The sequence below is a fragment of the Lissotriton helveticus genome, chromosome 3_2, assembly GCF_964261635.1.
Source record: "Lissotriton helveticus chromosome 3_2, aLisHel1.1, whole genome shotgun sequence".
Taxonomy (NCBI): Eukaryota; Metazoa; Chordata; class Amphibia; order Caudata; family Salamandridae; genus Lissotriton; species Lissotriton helveticus.
The window spans coordinates 184,698,451-184,717,777 of NC_136062.1; the positions used below are offsets into that span (position 1 = coordinate 184,698,451).

Genomic DNA, 19,327 nt, shown 5'->3' on the forward strand with positions numbered 1-19,327 from the left:
GCAAAGAGCCCAAAACTTCGGGATTTCTCACTTTCTTGAAGAGGGAGCTTAACTTATGCCACACAAAGGGTCCAGGGCCTGAGGGGCATCTCTTGGGGGATCAGGAACTCACTTCAGCAGAGACCAGCAGGGCTCAGTCAGGTCCAGTTGCAGGTCCAGGCAGAAGGTCAGCTTGGCAAATGCAGGGAGACCTTTGTCGCATGTTATGTTGCTGTAGCTCAGAACAGGAGGTCAGTCAGCCAACCCTTGGAGTCACTTCAGCGTGGAATGAAGAGTGCTGGTCTAATCTTCCTTCTCATCAAGTAGGGCAGCAGGGCAGTAGAGAAGTAAGGCAGCAGTTTAGCAATCCGTCTGGCAGCTGAGCAGCATAGTAGTCCTTCTGAAGTATCTACACTTCCAGAGGTATCCTGAAGAGTTGGGTCTGAGGGTCCCTCATTCAAACATGGTGTTAGTTTAGAAGGAGGAGAAGGTTCTGGAGGTTTCCACCCCTAGAGGTGTTTGGAATTCCCTACCTCCCTGCCATGGCCCAAGCTTGTCTGGTAACATAAAAGAGTAGTGTCCAACCCTTTTTGAGTGTGCTTACGTAGCGCTTTTGTGATAAGCAAGTGTGGTAGGTGACAGCTCCCCCTGTCAACTCAGAGTTGGCCCATCCTGCCAACACCTATACCCCCCTACACCTACTACCACTTTGTCTCAATGTCTTGGAGCAATATACAAAGTCCAACTGCCATATACACCTAGCCTTATGACCCAGGATACATAAATCCAAGATTTGTACAGTGTGGCAATTCACCTGTGAGGGTATCAAGGCGCTGAATTGTAGGCACGGGGAGATTAACTGGTTTGCCAAGAATCACAGGATGTTGATGCTGACGCCGAGACTCAAACCTGGTTCCCACCGGCTCCAAAGTCGGCGGCTCAGTTCTTTACGCCACATCCTCTCCTAGGCTGCAGGCACCAAATGGTTAGGACAAGAAAATGAGAACTTTCTAAAAGTGACATTTTCCGAATTGTGATTTAAAATCCAACTTTGCCATTAAAGAGGGTTTTAAATTACACTTCTTTAGACACTAAACTCAATATTTCTATCTCCTCGCAATTGAAGGTTAGCACTTATTAAATGTAATAAGGTAACCCAATGTTATCCTATGAGAGAAGCAGGTGTTGCAATAATGAAAAAACACATTTAAGAGTTTTTACATGTCCAACTTATTAAACACGTTGCACCCTGTCTTACGGATTGTTTAGGGCTCACCATCAGGATGACATGTACTAAAAAGGAAGGTTTAGGCCTAGCAAAAGATTTATTTCACCAGGTCAAAATGGCAGTTTAAACTGCGCACACAGGCTGCAATGGCAGGCCTCAGGGATGTTTGACAGGCTACTTAAGTGGGAGGCACAATTAATGCTGCAGGCCCACTAGCAGCATTTAAAGTAAAGGAATGTGCAAATTGGGTGTAAGTCACTGTTACCATATTTTAGGGAGCGAGCACACACAATTTAGCACTAGTTAGCAGTTTAAAGTGCACAGTGTCCTAAGGCCAACAAAACAAGATCAGCAAAAATGAAGGAATGGTGCAAAATGTTTGGGGTAAGACCACCTTAAGCCTGACAAGTCTAACTGCTTCCCTGTGAGGCACTCTCCATCAGTATTGCACTCTCTAAGTTCCACTTTTTCAAAGGTAGCATGGACCACTGCCCACCTGGCCCAAGTTTAATTTTCTTGCAGGAATTCAGTCAGAATTCAGTAGCCTTCTATAGGCCAATATTCTTTCTAGTAATTATATGGTGCTGGGTGACTAATTTTCACCTAGAGGCCTAGTTAAACACAGATAAAATAGGTTTTCTACAGACCATGTACTCTTTAGGTCTCTCATAATTGGTCAGTGGCCCTACTCACTTGGCAGGTCACGCCTGGGACTGTATTTTTTTACCAATAACACCTTAGTGGGCATTACAAATATTCTTCCCTTAGCCTGGTCAGACCATAGTGCCATTCTGTTTCATATTATAGTCATAGCCTCACATCACCATTTTAGAGCCTCTCCCAGTACAACATTAACCAGAGTCTAGCACTAAGTCTATTCGGAACATTTCTCCAACTTGTTAGAAGACTTTGTACCCCTCCTCTCTGATTAGCTGATTTCAGGCATTGGTCAATGTACACATTGGTTAGACACTGCTGCCTGCACCTTGGCCCCACCTAGAACTGCCAGATATAAGACAAATAATGTCTCTGCACCTTGGTTCTCAAAAGACCCGAGGGCTCTCAAGCAGAGCGGCAGGAAGCAAGAGAAAATATGGAGACTAGATATAACGATGTTGAAAAAGTCAAATATAAAGGTCCTCGAGCATCTACCAGGGGAAAATACTTACAGTAAAAGAAGCCTATTTTACTAATAGAATTGAATCAGCTTCAATTTCCACCAAGGAACTTTACCAACCTGTTCTCAAGCTCACAACTGATTCTGCTAAGCAATCTATGAACTCCAGTCAAACTTTTTGCAACTCTTTGGCCAGCTTTTTTCTTCAGAAAATAGAAAACATTTACAACACTTTCTCCACCATGAGTGTGACTGCTCCTTTCCATTGCAGTTCGATCTGCACTAGCTTTTTCCAGGCCAACTCTACCTTTACGGTATTCACTCCACCCTCCATTGACGAGGTTACAAGTTTGGTTAAATCCACCAGATTTGGATCCCTGGGAGACCCCTGTTCACCCTGGGTTACTGCTCTTGTTGCGGAGACAATTGCTCTGACACTGACTGATATATTCCATCTAATGTTTCAGTCTGGCTCTTTTCGAACTATATGGAAAAAAAGCCTCAGTGATCCCTCTCATAAAGAAACCTTCCCTGGACCCTTCGTACCTGAATAGTTATCCCGCCCATCTCACGTCTACCTATGTCTGCTAAGGTTATTGAGAAAGTAATAAATACTCAATTTGTTGAGTTTATTCAAGCCAACAATTTAATGGATGCTACCCAGTTTGGCTTCGGCTCTTGCAGCATAGTACGGAATGGCCTTAATTAAAGCGATAAAAGAGATCAGGACGTCCCTCGATCAGGGTGGCAGGGCAGCCCTAATCTTACTCGATTTGTCAGCAGCGTTTGACACTGTCAACCATAGAAGATTGCTGGCTCTTCTAGCTCTCATCCGTATCACAGGCACTGCATGGAACTTGCTTAGCTCTTTCCTTCTTGGACGTGAACAATCGGTTTAACTGGACAATTTCCTACTCCCTACCTTGCGGTGTCCCACAGGGTTCCTCGCTCGGTCCCACACTTTTCAATATATATATGTCACCCTATTAGCAAGCTAAATAAATCTTTTGGATTTCCCCAAACTTCCTATGCTGACGATACTCAAATTGTTGTCTCCCTGGCTTTCTCCAAACAATCCAATAATGCTAGCACTCTAACCTTAGCTCTTGCAACTCAATAATAATACCCAAAGACAACCCAATGTCCCCACAACACTGCATCAGGGTCTATCACTTTAACCTGACCGATTAAAAATGCATGCACCTGCAAGTAAACTCCAAAGCTTCGGGGACATTTGTCTACTAAAAAGTACACCAGACGACAGGTCTTATACTTGCTTCCCTAATTCATCTTCCTACAATGACACTTTTAAGCAATAAGCCCAATAAATGCCTTTCCAGTAAAGTCCTGACCAAATTCACATGAATGGCATTCTGTTACGCCTCCACACAAGTGAGTCCTTACTGTGAATACTGTCTATGTATACTCATGCACTTCATCATCTGGCAATAGAATTAAAACGATAAAACGTCGCAAGTAGACTTCCCTAGGACATTTGCCAAAATAAGCACTTCTCAAGCGAATAGTAAATAGTTGTGTCAAGGCACTTTGATCAACACAAGCTTCAGTTTAGTAAGAATCACTAGCGGATAGTAAAACTGCATCAAATAGTTGTGTCAAGGCACTTTGATCAACACAAGCTTCAGTTTAGCAAGAATAACTAGCGGATAGTAAAACTACATCAAATAGTTGTGTCAAGGCACTTTGATTAAAACACTTTTCAAATAAGAAACACTAACAAGCAACATATTTACTCATTAAATAAAAGCAAAAATATTTAGTTATAGACGTTGTAATTGTATTTAAAAATTCGACAATAGTATCTACCGTTTTGCGCCCGGCAAAAACGGAGCAGATAAGTCCGCATCATTTTTGCCGCGTGTGAAATAAAAAAAGAATTGATTAAAATTAGGCTCTGTTCCATAAATAATATCGCGAAAAATGTGGCAAACTAGATTTGCTCCATTTGTTTTGCTCATAACAAGGAATGAGGTAAACTAATTTTGGATACGTCGCAGATTTGAAAGATGCCAAAAATAACAAACAAACCAAGTGCATATTCTGCTCAATTCGATAGGGCAGAAGCAGCAAATATGTTGTAAAATGTTTCTATTTTGTCTTAGTTCAAACTTTGCACAAAATGGCCCACAGCTGATTCCTAAATGGAAGTGGAAAGTTATAGTTCCGTTTTCCATGCTGTTCAGGGAGGTAAAACGTTGCTCGAAGTGGCAAATAGACATAATGGCGCCGCGGCCAGGGCGACTGACGCTGGAATCTGTGGATCACGGTTCGATCCCCGGCTCCGGCGGCAGGTTAGCTCAGCACCATGTGACTCTGGGCAATAGCTTGCTTAATCTTCCCGACGGCCCCCAGCGCCTAGAGACCCTTACGGGTGATTGTGCGCTTTACACATGGGGATTAATATTATTATTAATGGGATATCATAGGGTGTTCCTGGAAGTCCTGTGTTCTGATATGCTGAAATTTTCCTAAATATTCTTTTACCACACGGACACAGTGGAACCATTCCTACACCAAACCCTAAAAACCATGATAAGGCCTCAAGGAACAGCAGCGATCAGGGGTCTGAAAGGGCTTTCGCTTTAATGTTATGTCTTGAGACGGTTCGACAAAACCTTGACAGAATCTTTTCCTTCTCGTTAGCCGATGAAAACATTGATGTGACAAGCAACGAACCGGAGCGTTCTTCAACAGAGTACCAGATGTCCACATACCCTCCCAGTCCTGAGAGCATCTACGAGACGTCAGCCCGGCTCCTCTTCATGGCTGTCAAGTGGGCTAAAAACCTCCCCGTCTTCTCCAACCTTCCCTTTAGGGACCAGGTAAACCATGCCTCCTGTAGGATGGTGAGAGGGCATCTGACCTTAAATGCTCCGCTAACGTTTCAGATACTGTGGCATTGAATTTGGGGATTCTGTCTGCGTGGTTGTTTGTGTGGGATGTGGTTCGAGAGCTTCTAGAGTTTGGGTTGGGGTTGGCCCCCTGGAACAACATTTACCTGCACGGGGTGCTTGTGCAGTAATGATATAGCAGTAGGCGCTTGGCCTCAACAGATCCTGAAGTTGGTAATCAGGTTGACGTTCATCTGGAAATCTCTCTGAAATCAAAACTGGGGAAACTATGGATCACCAAGTTAGTGACAGGGATCAAGAATTGGGGCTGGAGGGAAGAATGGGAATTGGTGTGAAGTGAGCGGTGCAGTTTGACTGATGTCAGAATTTTCAATTGGGACATTAATTTATTACAGATTTATCTGGATTTTGATTTTTTGACTTAGACTTGCCCATGTTGACACTCATGATTTAATCCTTCAAACAAGGCTGATGGGGAGATTACATTTGGTTTCAACTCAGTATGTGATTTACAAACTAAACAGCATTTGTATGAATCCAGATGTCAATTTGTGTTCAAGTGGGCATTCATGGCTGGGTCTTGAACTGAAGTTCTAGTTAGTGTTTGAGTATATATTGATTCCAGTCAAGTCTTAAATAGATGATAATGAAATGAAATCAGCTAGTCCTTCGTTGGTGGTTGATAAGAAAATTAAGAAATGGTAGTTTAGGCGGAGTTTGGGACTGAGCACAAATTAAAGGTTGTGGGTTTTTACTACAGGTTGTACTGAGTATTGGGTAGGGATCGACCTCACAATGAAAGCTAAGAAGTGAGACAATTTCATTGAATAGCTTTTAACCATGCTGGGTGTTGGACCGGATTCTTTAATTGTAATAATATCTTATGATACAAGAATTAACGTTTTGTGGGTAAATGTCCATTTTCTCTGCTTTTCTCTGCTCTCTTCAAGGTGATCTTGTTGGAAGAGGCCTGGAGTGAGTTGTTCCTTCTATGCGCCATCCAGTGGTCAATGCCTTTGGAAAACTGTCCGCTACTCTCTGTGCCTGAACTCTCGCCAAGCATAAATGGGAAAGCAGTGTCATCTGGCATAGATATTCGAAGCCTACAGGAAACAATTGCACGCTTCAAGTCTATCAATGTGGATCCCACAGAATTCGCCTGTATGAAAGCTATAGTGCTCTTCAAGCCAGGTACAGGCATCATTCAAGCCCTCAATGCAAATATTTGAAAGGGATGCCTCCATTTGTGTCAAATATACTGTCTCCTCTAGCTAGTTAGATGTAATGCATCCTGCTCAATGAAAACCATTCTTGTTATTTAACAGCTAAAAATGTATACACGCTTAAAGCCTAGAGGGACGTAGTTGAGTATATTATGCTTTTGGTTAAATGAAGAGATAGTGCGGCACTCTGTGATTATGTATTGGGATCTTTATTGCTCATATCTAGCTAGCAACTAAACTGTACCTATAGGAGCCGGGAATGGACTAATCAGGATCATGTGCGGTTCGGTAGGGGGTTCTCTTCTATTAGACCCCACTAGTCAGCTTTTAGTTTGAGGGGTTTGTTACATGGAGGAAAATCACCAAAGGCCAGATATGCACCGTGTCTTCCAAAGAAATATGCGCTTTACGCTTAGTATCTGAGGACTTAAAGCATCTCATGCTGTGTTATGAGAAGACCTTAAAATCGCACAAATCTTAACCTTTGGACTAAGGCTTTTTTAAGTCCCTATTTGGGAGTCACATGTTAAAAGACTATTAACAAGTACTTTTTAGTTCCTTCAATGCGTTTTAGGATATTGGGGAACTTTCAATGCACGTGTTATGGTTTAGTACTAATTTGCATTTGATACGAAAGTGTCCCAACAGTTCTTAAAGATATTTATAAAGTTCATAATATGATAAATAACAATCTGAATCATGAATACACTGTTAGCTTATATTGATAATAAGTTAACAAAAGAGTTGCTGGGTCAGAAAATATGTAATTCAATGAAGGTTGCAAATCAAGAAACCAGAGTGAAGCAATCATTGGAAAACTTGATCTGTAACATATATAAAATAATGTGCTATTCTGTTTACCTGACGTATATTGATACCCTGGCCCCACGGTTGCACACTTTGTACAGGGAAGCCCTAGAAGGTGACGCACTGCCAGGTACGACATCACAGGCACTGATAGTATCCCTGTTGAAACCGGGTAGGGACGCCCTACAACTGGAGAACTATCGGCCACTATCCTTATTAAATACGGATTATTATTTTTTTTTTTTTTTTTTTTTTTATTTTTTTTTTTGCGATTTGTATAGCGCCTGGTGACCCAAGGGCATCCCCGCGCTGTAAGGAGATTGTTTATCCTGTACAGAGAGGGAGGGAGGAGGAACAGTTATTTCGGGAATAGGTGCGTTTTCAGTTTTTTGCGAAAGGTCAGGTAGCTGGCTTCCAGTCTGAGGGTGCGTGGGAGGGAATTCCATCTCACGGCCGCTTGCACCGAGAATCGTCGGCCTCCGGTGCGGGTCCTTTTGAATTTGGGGACGTTGGCCAGGTGCTCACTGTCTGAACGGAGGGATATGGATGCTTTGTAGGGGGTGACCAGGCTGCTGAGGATAGTAGGGCCAGATCCGTTGATAAGTTTGTGTGTTGTACACATGGCTTTGAATTCCACCCTTTGGCGAACAGGGAGCCAGTGCAAGGCCTTGAGGGCTGGTTTTGCTGACACTCTCGAAGGAAGGTTCGTGAGCAGACGGGCCGCAGCGTTCTGTGTCCGCTGTAGTCTAGTCAGGGTGGCCTCTGGAGCGCCCAGGTAGACCATATTGCTGTAGTCAAGACGGGACAATACTAGCCCCTGGATAAGAAGTTTCCTAGAGGCAGGTGGTAGTAATGGGAGGATCTTACGGGTGGTGCGCATGAGCCCAAAACAGGTGCCAGCAGTTTTGGCCGCTTGCGTCTTCATGGTGAGCTCCGGTTCGAGCCATACTCCAAGGGTTTTGATTTCACGCTTCGGGGAGGGGATTTCTCCGAATACGTCGGGCCAGACTGTTGGGGGGATGGTTGCCCATTGTTTTCCCAGGAGCATCACTTCGGTCTTAGACCCATTTAATTTTAGTGATGAATCACTCATCCAGCTGTGTATTTGGGTAAGGCAGTTCGCCAGTTTCTCCGGGTGGTCGACTAGTTGGGATAGAGAGACGACCAGTTGAGTGTCATCAGCGTAGCTTACCATTTTTATGTTAAATGGTGTCACCACGTCTTCCAGGGGAGCCATATATGCGTTAAAAAGCGTCGGGCTCAGGGAAGATCCCTGAGGGACCCCGCTTGTGAGGGGGAGGGTGGCTGAGTGGTAGATGCCGTCCCATACCTGGAACGTGCGTCCGGTGAGGAAGGATTCTGTCCAACTAAGTGCCGTCCCGGTGATCCCTGCTGCCGCGACCCGATGGAGGAGGACACGGTGGTTGACTGTGTCGAAGGCTGCGCTGAGATCCAGGAGGATCACTGCCACTGACCCTCCTGAATCCAGTATGCGCCTTGCCTCCTCGATGACGGCGAGGAGGGCAGTATCTGTGCCATGGCCCGGGCGGAAACCAGTTTGGGATTCCCGTAAGATGTTGTTTGTTTCAAAGAACTGGGACAATTGTCTGTTGACCAGTTTCTCAGCTAGCTTGCTGATTGCCGGTAGGAGAGAAATTGGACGATAGTTTCCCATGTCTGCTGGATCGAGCTGTGGTTTTTTAAGGAGTGCTTTTACCACCGCGCTCTTCCAGCTGGCAGGGACAGCTCCCTGGGTAAGTGAGCTATTAATGAGCTCCGTGACCATGGGAACGATGACAGGGGCCACTGTTTTGAGGAATCTGATGGGAGCCGCATCAAGTGGTGAACCACTTCTCATTTTGGTCATGGTTCGCTCGACTTCCAGACATGTTACTGGCCTGAATGTCTCAAGTTGAGGACGAGGATGACTTTCGGTTTGACTGGGGGGTGTCGGATTGTCCAAGTGGCTGGTGGGCCCGGGAGGGGGGAGGGAAACTAGTATACGGGCGATTTTATCGTTGAAGTACGTGGCTAGGTCATTACTTCGGTCCACCGATGGGACACTGGAGGACGGGGAATGGGGTACTTTGAGCAGCTCCTTTACGATTATGAAGGATTCCCTGGCTGAATTAGAAGATTCTGTAATCCGCGTGTCATAGTGGGAGGCTTTGGCGTGCCTGATGGCATCTTTGTAGAGTCTGACTGTATTGTGGTAACCTTCCTTGCTGGAGTGCTGCCAGTCTTTCCTCCAAAGCCGTTCGGCTCTTTTACAGTTTTTACGGAGGAGTCGGAGGTCAGTGGTATACCACGGGGCGGATTACAAAATCCTTAGTAAATTGCTGGCGACCCGACTCTCCCAATGTGTCGCAGACATAATACACCCGGACCAGTGTGGTTTTGTGCCGGGTAGGAGCACCGCACTGAATTTACGGAGACTCAGTCAGTTGATGGCGCAGGATGGTAGGGTTGGAGCCACAGAGGGGTGTATTTCCCTGGACCTTAGACATGCCTTCGACTCCCTGAGATGGGACTCCATTTTCGCAGTCCTGGCCAAATTCGGCATACCGCCCGAATACATTGCATGGGTGAAATTACTATACCATGGCCCCACAGCACGAGTCCGAACCAACAAGTGTATTTTTGAGCAGTTTGAAATAGCGAAAGGAACTAGGCAGGGCTGTCCACTTTCGCCCTTGCTCTTCATTATCGCCTTAGAACCCTTACTGATAAAGGTACGGACTGTGGCAGTTAACAAGGGGATAACAAGTATCAATACTCATCATATTATCTCCGCTTACGCGGATGATATCTTATTGTTCCTTAAAGATATGACGAGCCCACTAACACCATTACCAGAGGTATTCAACAATTTCCGGGGGCTGTCAGGTCTCATGATCAATGAAACCAAATCATATGTATACTGTTTTCATGGGTCTCTTGAGGACACACATTTACAGTTTACACCACACAGCTTCCGGATTGCGCCCGAGACTTTCAAATACTTGGGTATACAGATTTATAGACAGGCGCAGGATCTGCTGGACGCTAACCTGGGTAAAGCCCTTAGCACCCTGAAGACACAGGTCCGCTTTTGGAACACATTACCGCTCTCAGTGGCAGGTAGGATTACTATCTCAAAAATGGTGGTATTGCCCAGAATGCTATATTATTTCACAAACATACCAATACTGATACCCATGCCCTTTTTTAAAGCACTAAACACGGTCTTAGCGGAACTAGTGTGGGGATCCGGCAGGAGACGCATCAGTCTGGTAAAATTACAACTTCCGACAGACAAGGCAGGTATGGGAGTATCATACCTGATTGCATATGGCTACGCGTGCCAGCTTCAGTGGCTAGCCTACTGGCTAGCGGGACGCAACCTCCATGAGCCAAATATGTCTGATGCTGATAGAGCAAGAGGAGTTATTCACCGGTTGATACTCCCGCACACTAAGATACCCGACTCTGCCCCACCTTTGCTCAGGCTAGCGCTTCAACACTGGAAGGCAGCGGTCAGATACACTAACAAACACTCTATGTACGCCCCCACAATACCATTAATGGGGATCCCCCTGGGAACTGGTACACTCACGGAACGCAGGCTGAAATCATGGCACAACGCAGGAGTGCTATATGTCGGAGATTTTTTCTCGGATGGAAGTCTTTTGTCATACGCAGACTTCGCCGGGTTACACCAGACCCCAAGGGCGCTGTTCCTCACTCACGCGCAAATAACACATTACAGAACCACACATTGGGCACGGGACGGAAAGGAACCAGTTACAAACACGTTGCTCACAATGCAATACCTTATGGGGACGTGTAGTCACCTGACGAAGTGGCTGACCAACGGCATTCGATTAGGCAGAGCGGTGTCACTGCAGCCCCTCCGGACCGGCTGGGAAGTGGACGCAGGCAGAACTCTCGGGGACAAAGAATGGGAAAAGGTACTGAAATATCCCAAAAAAGTAGCACGCAACCCGAAGTTCAAATTCATCCAGTTAATGATAGTCCACAGAGCGTACCTGACCCCACACAGACTACATGCAATGTTCCCGGAGTCAGCGAATACATGCCCTAGATGTAGCATAGAAGACGCAGGCCTATTACACATGTTCTGGGACTGTCCCAAGCTCGGGTATTACTGGGTAACGATACATGAGATTTTAACAGCAGTGGCCCTGAACAGGCCTTATACGTCCCTGCTATACGGCGTCCTGGGTCTGGGCCACAAAGAAAAGAAAAGAAGTGTTGCTACTAGATTTGTAGACCTAGCGCTGCTGTTAGCTAAGCGAGCAATAGCGATGAGATGGAAATCATCTAGGCCACCAGACATCGAGAACTGGCACGGGGAGGTAATGAGGTGGGGGAAGGCGGAAGGGTTGGAACTACAGAGAGAGGAACGCAGGGGCCTTAGAAAAACGCACATCTCACTAGATTGGAACTCGATACTATCGGAGTTTGAAACATGCGCTGCAGCGCACTTTGAGTGAGTATTCGCAGTGGACAAGTGAGTCTGGGATCTGTGCCCGAGCCCAGTGTCATCAGACACTCGGTTATTGATCACGACGAACGCGTCCCTGGTTCACTTACAGAACGGGATGCGGAACCTGCTATAATGTTACGCACCATATGCAATGTAAGGGAAGGAAAGTTGACAGTTAAGACAATCATAATGTTATAAGGACATGAGGCATTGCCAGGAAAGTTGAGAATTGTGTGTTCAGTAATCGCTAAGGGAGGGGGTGGGGAAAGTTTGCGAACGTTTTTGTAAAAAGAAGAGACGGAGATAAAAAGGAAAATTGCACTGCTTTATTATTTATGTTTAAAACACAAGAAGGATACATTGTAACGTAATTTGATACTATATGTATGTATGTGACTGGAGTATTGGTGCAACAATAAAAACAATTTAAAAAAAATAATGTCCTATTCTGGGAAATTTTCGTAACATTTGAGGTCTATTGCTTTTCCCCACTATTTCCTTTACTTCCCAGCTTTATTAGATACTTTAAACTCTGCTGGGAAACACACATTAAAATGTCATAAGTTTAATGTAAGACATGTACTTACCTTGGTGTAGAAACGCGAGGCCTGAAGGATCCTGAACAAGTTGAAAATCTGCAGGACCAGTCACAGATGATGCTGGGGCAACACGACCGAGCACACTACCCAAACCAGCTTGTCAGGTAACACAGTCAATGACTCTGTTGAGTCCTGCATGATAATCAGCACGAACTGTACCAGACACGGGTATTATGATGTTCAATCCAGGGTCACTGATGCATGCTTTGTTGGGAATGGGCTGTCTACTGGTTTGACTACAGTCTTTTCCTCCTCCCCACATTTGTTCTTACCATGTGGTTTGCTTCTGCTCTGGACAATGCTGATGAAACATCTGACTGCAGGCAGACATCCTCCTGCTATTAGTTGTGGGCTATGATTTGATATTTCCCTCTTTGTAAATACCAATGAAGGGGGAAACAAAAAAACAGACAGCAAACTACTTTAAAAACAATGTTTTTTACAACCAATTTATGAGAAAGCTGGGCTTGTTAACAAAATGAGGTTTTTGCTCACAGATATTACATTCCATGAATTGATAGTAGATACTAGTAATGTCTCTACATGGTCTTTTACACTGTTTTTGATAGGTAATAACTAGCTATTGATTAAGGAATATTCTGTTGATCAGTTATCCTTAGCTGTTGCTCCTTGGTGCTATTGATTGTCTTGGTAGCCGATCACTCTTATTGATAGCCTTTCACAAGCAGTTTCCTTTCAATGGCATAGGACGAGATAGAGAAGTGGTGATTTCGAACTAAGGGTACGTCAACCTCTGGGTGAGAGGTCTCTTAGTCTCAGTCACTCAGTATTAAATTGTGCTGAAGTATAGCATAAAGTAACTCTACGCTGTTAGGGACTGCAGCAGAAGAACACGGGCACCTTTTGCTGCCGTTATTACCTCATGTAATGGATCCAGTGAGCCTCAATCATGCTGGTGATGCTAGAGGCTGATAAGTCATTGTGAAACCCTGGGTAATTCCAGGTGAGTGTGTTGAGAGTGAGTTTATCCACCTGTGAATTTAGCATCTGACGTCTCTGTGCCTTAACTGGTGGTATGAACAGGTTGAAACAGCTTTTTAATTCAACCTATTAAAAAATAAAGCTAGAGGGTAACTGGATTTTGCTCTTTCTTGTTTCTTCCAGGTTTGGGAAGTTGCTGCTTCTACTCCCCTCACTGAGGTTCATTTCTTCTGACCACATCGAGCTTCTCTTTTTTCACAGAACCATTGGCAATACCCCGATGGAGAAACTGCTTTGCGACATGTTCAAGAACTAGACCATGCTGCTTGCTCCCTGCCTTCGGCTCCACTAAACCCCTTGCAGTGCTCCATCCATCCCGCCCTACTCTCAGTTCTCTGGGTGGAGAGGACTCAGTAGGTAATCCAACATGGCCTCCTAACTGTGCCAGCATCGCGGTCCTTCTGTGCAGCGGAGGTCCTCAGGAGCCCACTCCGCGTGATAGCGTCTTCAGTCTAGAGGAGAAGCAGGCTTTCCTGGGCATCTTGAACTGTGACCCTAGTATGACACAGCCCTTGCTGCAAACTACACCACCCAGGAGAGATGATCTTTATTGCTATTTTGTAGTCAGTATTATGTGTTGAACAACAAGAAGAGGGTGCAAGTACCTGCTCCGGACTAGCAGGTCAATCAAGGCAGAAAATAAAATATTGTACTTATGGTGATAAGGACACAGTGTCTATGTATATGTAACATATTTCTGCCTCTTGGGATATGAGTTTCTGCAACTAGCGGTTGGGCTAAGAATCAACCTGCGCAAGTCAAGGTAACGGACATGGAATCTAGAGGGCGTGTCCAACTTCAAAGATCAAGCGATACGAAGGACTGCCTGACCATGCTGTCATGACCTGCTGACCCGCTAAGGACAATAGGAAAAGAGTCAATGAGACAATCTGGACAACAACAATCTATTTTATAGACTGAATTGCCCCATAAAATGTCCTGACAGTATTGTACTACAGCACAACAAATCTATGAAGGTGCCTAGGAGGCCTCTGGTCTGGAATAAGTTCTAGAAGTATGAAATGGGACTCATTGCTGGTGGGGTGTATCACAATTTCACTCCACCTTTAGCACCAAAAATCCTTGCAGAAGAACTGTGTCCTCTCTGACATGTGCAAAGTGGGATCAGAGCACACTGCAATGAAGTGTCCATTTTAGTATCTTGTATTTACCTCACACTGAGAAAGGATAAAATAATGTCATCCATTTCTAAGTGTATCTTGTGTCACTGTAGGAGTTTTGTTTGGGGAGATTCAGTTTGTACAATTAAATATGAACATTTTGACTGTAATGAATTGATTTGTGAAGAGATGTCACTTAACTTACGTGTTTAAGAAGGGGCGCTTTCATCAGAGGTGTAGATATTGCACTGTTTGTTTTCAGCCATGTAGCATGCAGTCTATGGTGGAAGGACATTCTCCCCTAGGCCCACTGCACCTCTTAGCACGAGTCAGTCTGAGCCCAAGGGCTGCTGCTCAACCCAGGCATGGTCAAGTCATCTTGCCAGTTTCATTCATAAAACACATTCAGAATGACACTATTAATTAAGGCCTTTTAGACTTTGCTCCCAGGTGGCATTTGTAGTTACCAGAGAGAGAGAAGCGGGCCGTGGAAGTTTGGAACCCTTGGCTGTACTTATTTAATTAAAAATGTTCTCTGCAACTGGTTTTGGTTTGTGTGGTTTCAACCTGAAGTACTTTTGCCAGTGAAAATAGAAAGTGGGCCATATCAGTCGCCACATCTTCTGTCTGCACATTTTATAATGTTGGTATCAAACTGCTCTGTGCAGTTTAAAAAAATGTATTTGCAAAGCTGTTGTTTTCATTTGCAAACATATGATTGTATCACTAACTTCCTTGATTTTGGATTTTATATAGCACTGCGCATCGCTTCATGGCTGCTTCATAGCGCCACATGTGGTTGGGGTCTGGATATTGTGATGAGCCGGTTAGAGTCCAAGCGGCACTGGGATGGCCCCGCTCTGATATTTGTCAGTAGCTACCCCCAAATGTGATGGGAACAGAAAAAAGCGTTTCTGAATAGTTCAATATGTAGGCTTTTTTTTTGTAAAAACATAAAGGTAGACAAAATTATAAATTATTCGGTAAATCTGGACTACACATCAAGAAGAGTGCGCCTGAAAGGGGGACCAATGAGGTCTCTTATGATCCCTTTTCTGACTAGCTCTTAAAGGAGCAAATCATACTTTTTTGCATCTGTTTTTAGAAAGATGATCAATTGTTTGATTTTGAAATAGAAGATCCTTGGGGATCTTTAGAAGGAACATTTACTTTCCTTAATAAATCCTGTCTTAGTCTATCACAACCGGCTAATTTCTGGGTCATTTGGAAGCTAACAACTGCCTTGTCCTTATGAATTAAGGGACAGACTTGCTAAATCTTGACGCAACGCAGCAAGACAACTTGCTGAGCAGCTCTGCATCAAATGGTGGGAGCAGGAATGTGCCATATTTACAAAGATATGGTGGACTTCTGCTCTTTCTCTCTAGCGTCAACACAGGCACCCATACACCATGGTACAATGGTGCCAGCATTACAGACAGGATTGTTTTTGTGCAGGAATGAATACAAAAACAATCATTAGATGCACTTTCCTCTTTCTATGTGTGCTGCAGTAAGCAGAACAAGTAGAAAGAGAAAATAACGAGGAGAAATAAACTTATTTCTTCTCGTTACGCCTCTGAAACATTACCAGGTTTCCTACCCTTAGAAAATGTGAGAATGCACCAAAATGAATGGGTGGATGCCTTCCCATAGCAGAGCCACTCAAGGTAGTAGTGATTTGCACCGCCTTGCATTACTCTGGATTTACTAAGCCACGTAGAGCTGCACAAAGTGGCTGTGTGTGCCTTAATAAATATCACTTACGCCCTTGCATTGCCTTGCATAACGTAATGGCAACACAAGGGGTTAGTAAATCTGAGCCCGAGTGTTCAGGCTCGGACTTGAGATGGAATGATGGTTGGTTACAGAATGATTGGAGGTTGCAGAACAGGACGGCATGTTGATTACAGCTGCATGGCTAAGTTGAAACTGTTTGGATTTTTCTTTTGGTTTTGTCACCATTGATCTTTGCACATTGAAGCAATGCTTGGAGGACCATCATTGAGTCTCATTTGCTACTCTCTGAGCCTCTGATTAGGTGTTGCAAGCCACATGCTTGTTCTCACCATTGTTGCTAAAATCGTCAACACTAGTTTCCACTGTTGCTTGTGTAACAAGTTTTTGCAATGCAATAGATCTCACATTTACGAACCTCTTGTGAATGCAAGACCTATTATATGCTTGCTTGTAAAAGCGCCCACAAGGCACTTTCACTTTAATGTCGGCCGTGCCCCTTTATTTAGACGTGCCGCTTCTAAAGAAAATGGCATAGCAGCCATTAAAGTGAAAGTGCGGAATGGGGCGCTTTTAGAAAAAAAAGCATTTGTTTGTCAAGTTGACAAACAAATGTTTTTTTTTGTAAAAGCGCCCATTCCGCACTTTCACTTTAATGGCGGCTGCCTCCTTTCCTTAGACACTGCTCGTCCAAGGAAAGAGGCGCGGCCGCCATTATGGGGCAGTTTTAAAAAAAAGTTATTAAATAATTCATAAACATTCGGCGCCGCAAATAAACCAAAGCAACGGCCGCCAATTTATGAGCGTGGTGTGCCAAGCTATGAAAAATAAAGAAATTAAAGCATTGTCGGCGAGTGTATCCTGCCTGCAGCAGTAGGCAGGAGAAAACCATTTAAGTGAATAGTGCTCGGAGGCTGTAATTAAAGCCTACGGAGTCGCAAACAACACATGTAACAGAGGGTGTCCTCATGGTAAGTTACAAAATGAGACAAGGCGTTACTTAGGAGGGACTACTAAGACTTTTGACCAATGAAATGTCACAGTTTGCAAAGGGCAATGACACAAGCCAATTACAAATATGGGTGGAGTGTGGGCAGAACTTCAAGTCCATAGCTGAATACAGCATGCCTCGCAGAGTAGCGCGTGCACCGCCCATGCTCAATCTAAAAATGACTGTAGTAAATACATTTTGCCCCAATTTGTCGTTATGGAAAGAGTTTGCACTAGGACAAAAATGAAAAGAAAAGACAGATTGACAAACCTTGCCAAAAATGTACAACACTTTTTTTGTTCACAAATCATATTATGTGAATATAGAGACTTTCAATAGTGAAACCACAATCAATAAATTAATTTTTTAATACAAGTAAAAACATTTTTGCTCAACCATTCAATGTGAAAAGTGGAGAAAATGTATGATCTTCACTTGTTATTATATAAAGTCTTCTAAAATGAGGTGAAATAGTATATGCCACGTTTGTCAATTGAAAATACTGATTGCACCATTCTCTATTGTACACACAGTTAAAATTGAGCAAATGGATAAGACCGTTTTTTTCTCCAATACCATCCTTAATCATAAAGTGCTGAATATATCTTTATCAAGATCAAAACAGGATATAGCTATGTACACTTTCTAGTCAATTCAACTTCAATGATTTAAAGTCCTGGAGTTGTTTAAACAAGTATGAAAAGCAAACGGTTTTCGTTTAATCCTGCTAATAAGAAACCAATCCTATTTCGCTATTGTTGCAAGCGGGCAGCTTCCTTTGCTTTAGAGCACAACATCCTTTTACGGTCGAACCTGAGACAGCGTGCAAGCCCTGCTCTGACGATAGATAATCTGTTATAGTTCAGTACGGGAAAGAAGCCCCGCCCACTCCCCCACACATATTTTCAATTGGCTTGTGTCTTTGTCCTTCGTAAATGCTGGCTTCTGATTTTGTAATGAGCTTGTTAGTGCTTCCTTAGTACAGCCGTGTCATCATTTCTAGCCTCCCATGTTTACTGGCCCCTTTACTTGGTTGTAAAATGGTACGCGTTCTATTTTCTTTAATGAGTTTCTACTACTGCAAGCACGACGGCGTACTTCACTAACATTCAGCATGGCGTGCGCGCTTTCACTTGTAAAGCAGCCGGGACAAATGTTTTTTTCAGTCCATCCTGTGGCGTCAATCTTGACAGAAAGGAGCTTGCGATGTAGGATTGGGACGGCCTAACCCAGCAGTACTTTCTGCTGATGATTTTATCCCTCTTGTTTGAGAATGTGTCGAAAATCTGAAGTGTACATAACCCGATAAGGAGCCCTGGAGCACTAGGGAGCTGTCTTCTGTCTCCAGCTATCCTCTTAGCAGCACGTGAAGTGCGCTGCGGCCTCTGGGCGCCTTTAGGTCTTGCACACTGAGGGGCTTATTTATGAGCCTTTGCGTCACTTTTGCACTGCCGATGCGTCACTTTTTGTGACGCACCAGCGGCATAAAAATATGTGCAATGTTGCGTCATATTTACAAAGTGACGCATCTAGGTAGATGCGTCACTTTGTAAACCCCTGCGCAACATCATTCCTGCGCCAGGTATAATGCATGCAGGGTAGGCGTTCTGACGCAAGTAAGCCTCATAGAAGTGACGCAGTGAAACCTATGAGATTTCACTGCGCCACTTCTAGGATGCAAATGGCGTCAATATCTTACGCCTGCCTCACAGCAGGCGTAAGACTGACTCAGGCACATTTGAAATGTGACTTGCCCATCTGAAATGACCCATTGCTGGAGTTGTGTCACTTTTGTGACACACTCCAGCAATGCGTAATTTTTGCGCCTATAGATACTTCAGAAATACCGACATGTCTGTAACTCCTTACGTCATGATGCGTCATACTGTAAATATGACGCATCCAGTATGTCGCAAGAAGGGCGCAATGAAAAGTGGCGCAACACTGTTTTCACGCAGCGATGCGTCACTTTTCATAAATGAGGCCCGAGGCTTTTGTTCTGAAGTGTCTTGGTGTTTTACAAAGGCAGTTTGTTCTTTCCTTGCTCGACAACGGCTTCGGGGGTATAAACAGACCAGCGCCGCTGGCATGGTAACCTTCAATGGAAATCTAAAACGTCAGAATCTTTAATTTAAAAAAAAAATCGCTGTGGAATAACCAT

At 44.2% G+C, this 19,327-nt stretch overlaps 1 protein-coding gene across 2 annotated transcripts in view; it reads left to right on the forward strand.

The window, feature by feature from the left end:
* Window positions 1-14,967, forward strand: part of NR2E3 (nuclear receptor subfamily 2 group E member 3) — a 53,023-nt gene extending 38,056 nt beyond the window's left edge. For both annotated transcript variants that reach the window (XM_078684624.1, XM_078684622.1), the window contains 4 exons: window positions 4,989-5,167; window positions 6,148-6,388; window positions 12,314-12,419; window positions 13,441-14,967. In XM_078684624.1, coding sequence (XP_078540750.1) covers window positions 4,989-5,167; window positions 6,148-6,388; window positions 12,314-12,419; window positions 13,441-13,573 — 659 coding nt within the window. In that variant the 3' untranslated portion in view covers window positions 13,574-14,967. The remainder of the gene's footprint in view (window positions 1-4,988; window positions 5,168-6,147; window positions 6,389-12,313; window positions 12,420-13,440) is intronic.
* Window positions 14,968-19,327: the final 4,360 nt, after the last annotated feature.